The sequence below is a fragment of the Mesitornis unicolor genome, unplaced genomic scaffold (genome assembly GCF_000695765.1).
Source record: "Mesitornis unicolor isolate BGI_N332 unplaced genomic scaffold, ASM69576v1 scaffold22960, whole genome shotgun sequence".
NCBI lineage: Eukaryota > Metazoa > Chordata > Aves > Mesitornithiformes > Mesitornithidae > Mesitornis > Mesitornis unicolor.
Genome location: NW_010159239.1, coordinates 2604 through 3009, shown reverse-complemented (window position 1 = coordinate 3009; position 406 = coordinate 2604). Strand labels below are relative to the sequence as shown.

Here is a 406-nt window from a genome sequence, read left to right as displayed (position 1 = left end):
CGTCTGGTGAACCTCGTGGAACATCAGCTCCCGCGGGATCCGCGTCTCGGGCCCGAAGCTCTTGGCCGCCCGGCGCTCGAAGGCGGCCACCATCTGCTTGACCACCTCGTCGAAGAAAACCGTGGCCAACTGGGAGTGCAGCAGCGAGCGGAACTCGAACGAGATCTGGGGAGGGGGACGCAGGAGCGGGGGTGAGACCACGGTGGCGATGGATGAGGTCTGGGACCCCCACAGAGGCGATGGACGGGGTCTGGGACCCCCATGGAGGCGATGGATGGGGTCCGGGACCCCCATGGTGGTAATGGATGAGGTCTGGGACCCCCATAGCGGTGATGGACAGGGTCCGGGACCCCCACAGAGGCGATGGACGGGGTCCGGGACCCCCATGGTGGGGGTGGATGGGGGG

At 67.7% G+C, this 406-nt stretch overlaps 1 protein-coding gene across 1 annotated transcript in view; it reads right to left on the bottom strand.

Moving 5' to 3' along the window:
- Positions 1–3: 3 nt before the first annotated feature.
- The window catches only part of LOC104541928 (coenzyme Q-binding protein COQ10 homolog A, mitochondrial-like), a gene marked incomplete at both ends in the record, with an annotated part of 2285 nt that continues 1882 nt past the window's right edge, over positions 4–406 (bottom strand). Inside the window, one exon of the mRNA XM_010186097.1 lies at positions 4–165. Coding sequence (XP_010184399.1) covers positions 4–165 — 162 coding nt within the window. The remainder of the gene's footprint in view (positions 166–406) is intronic.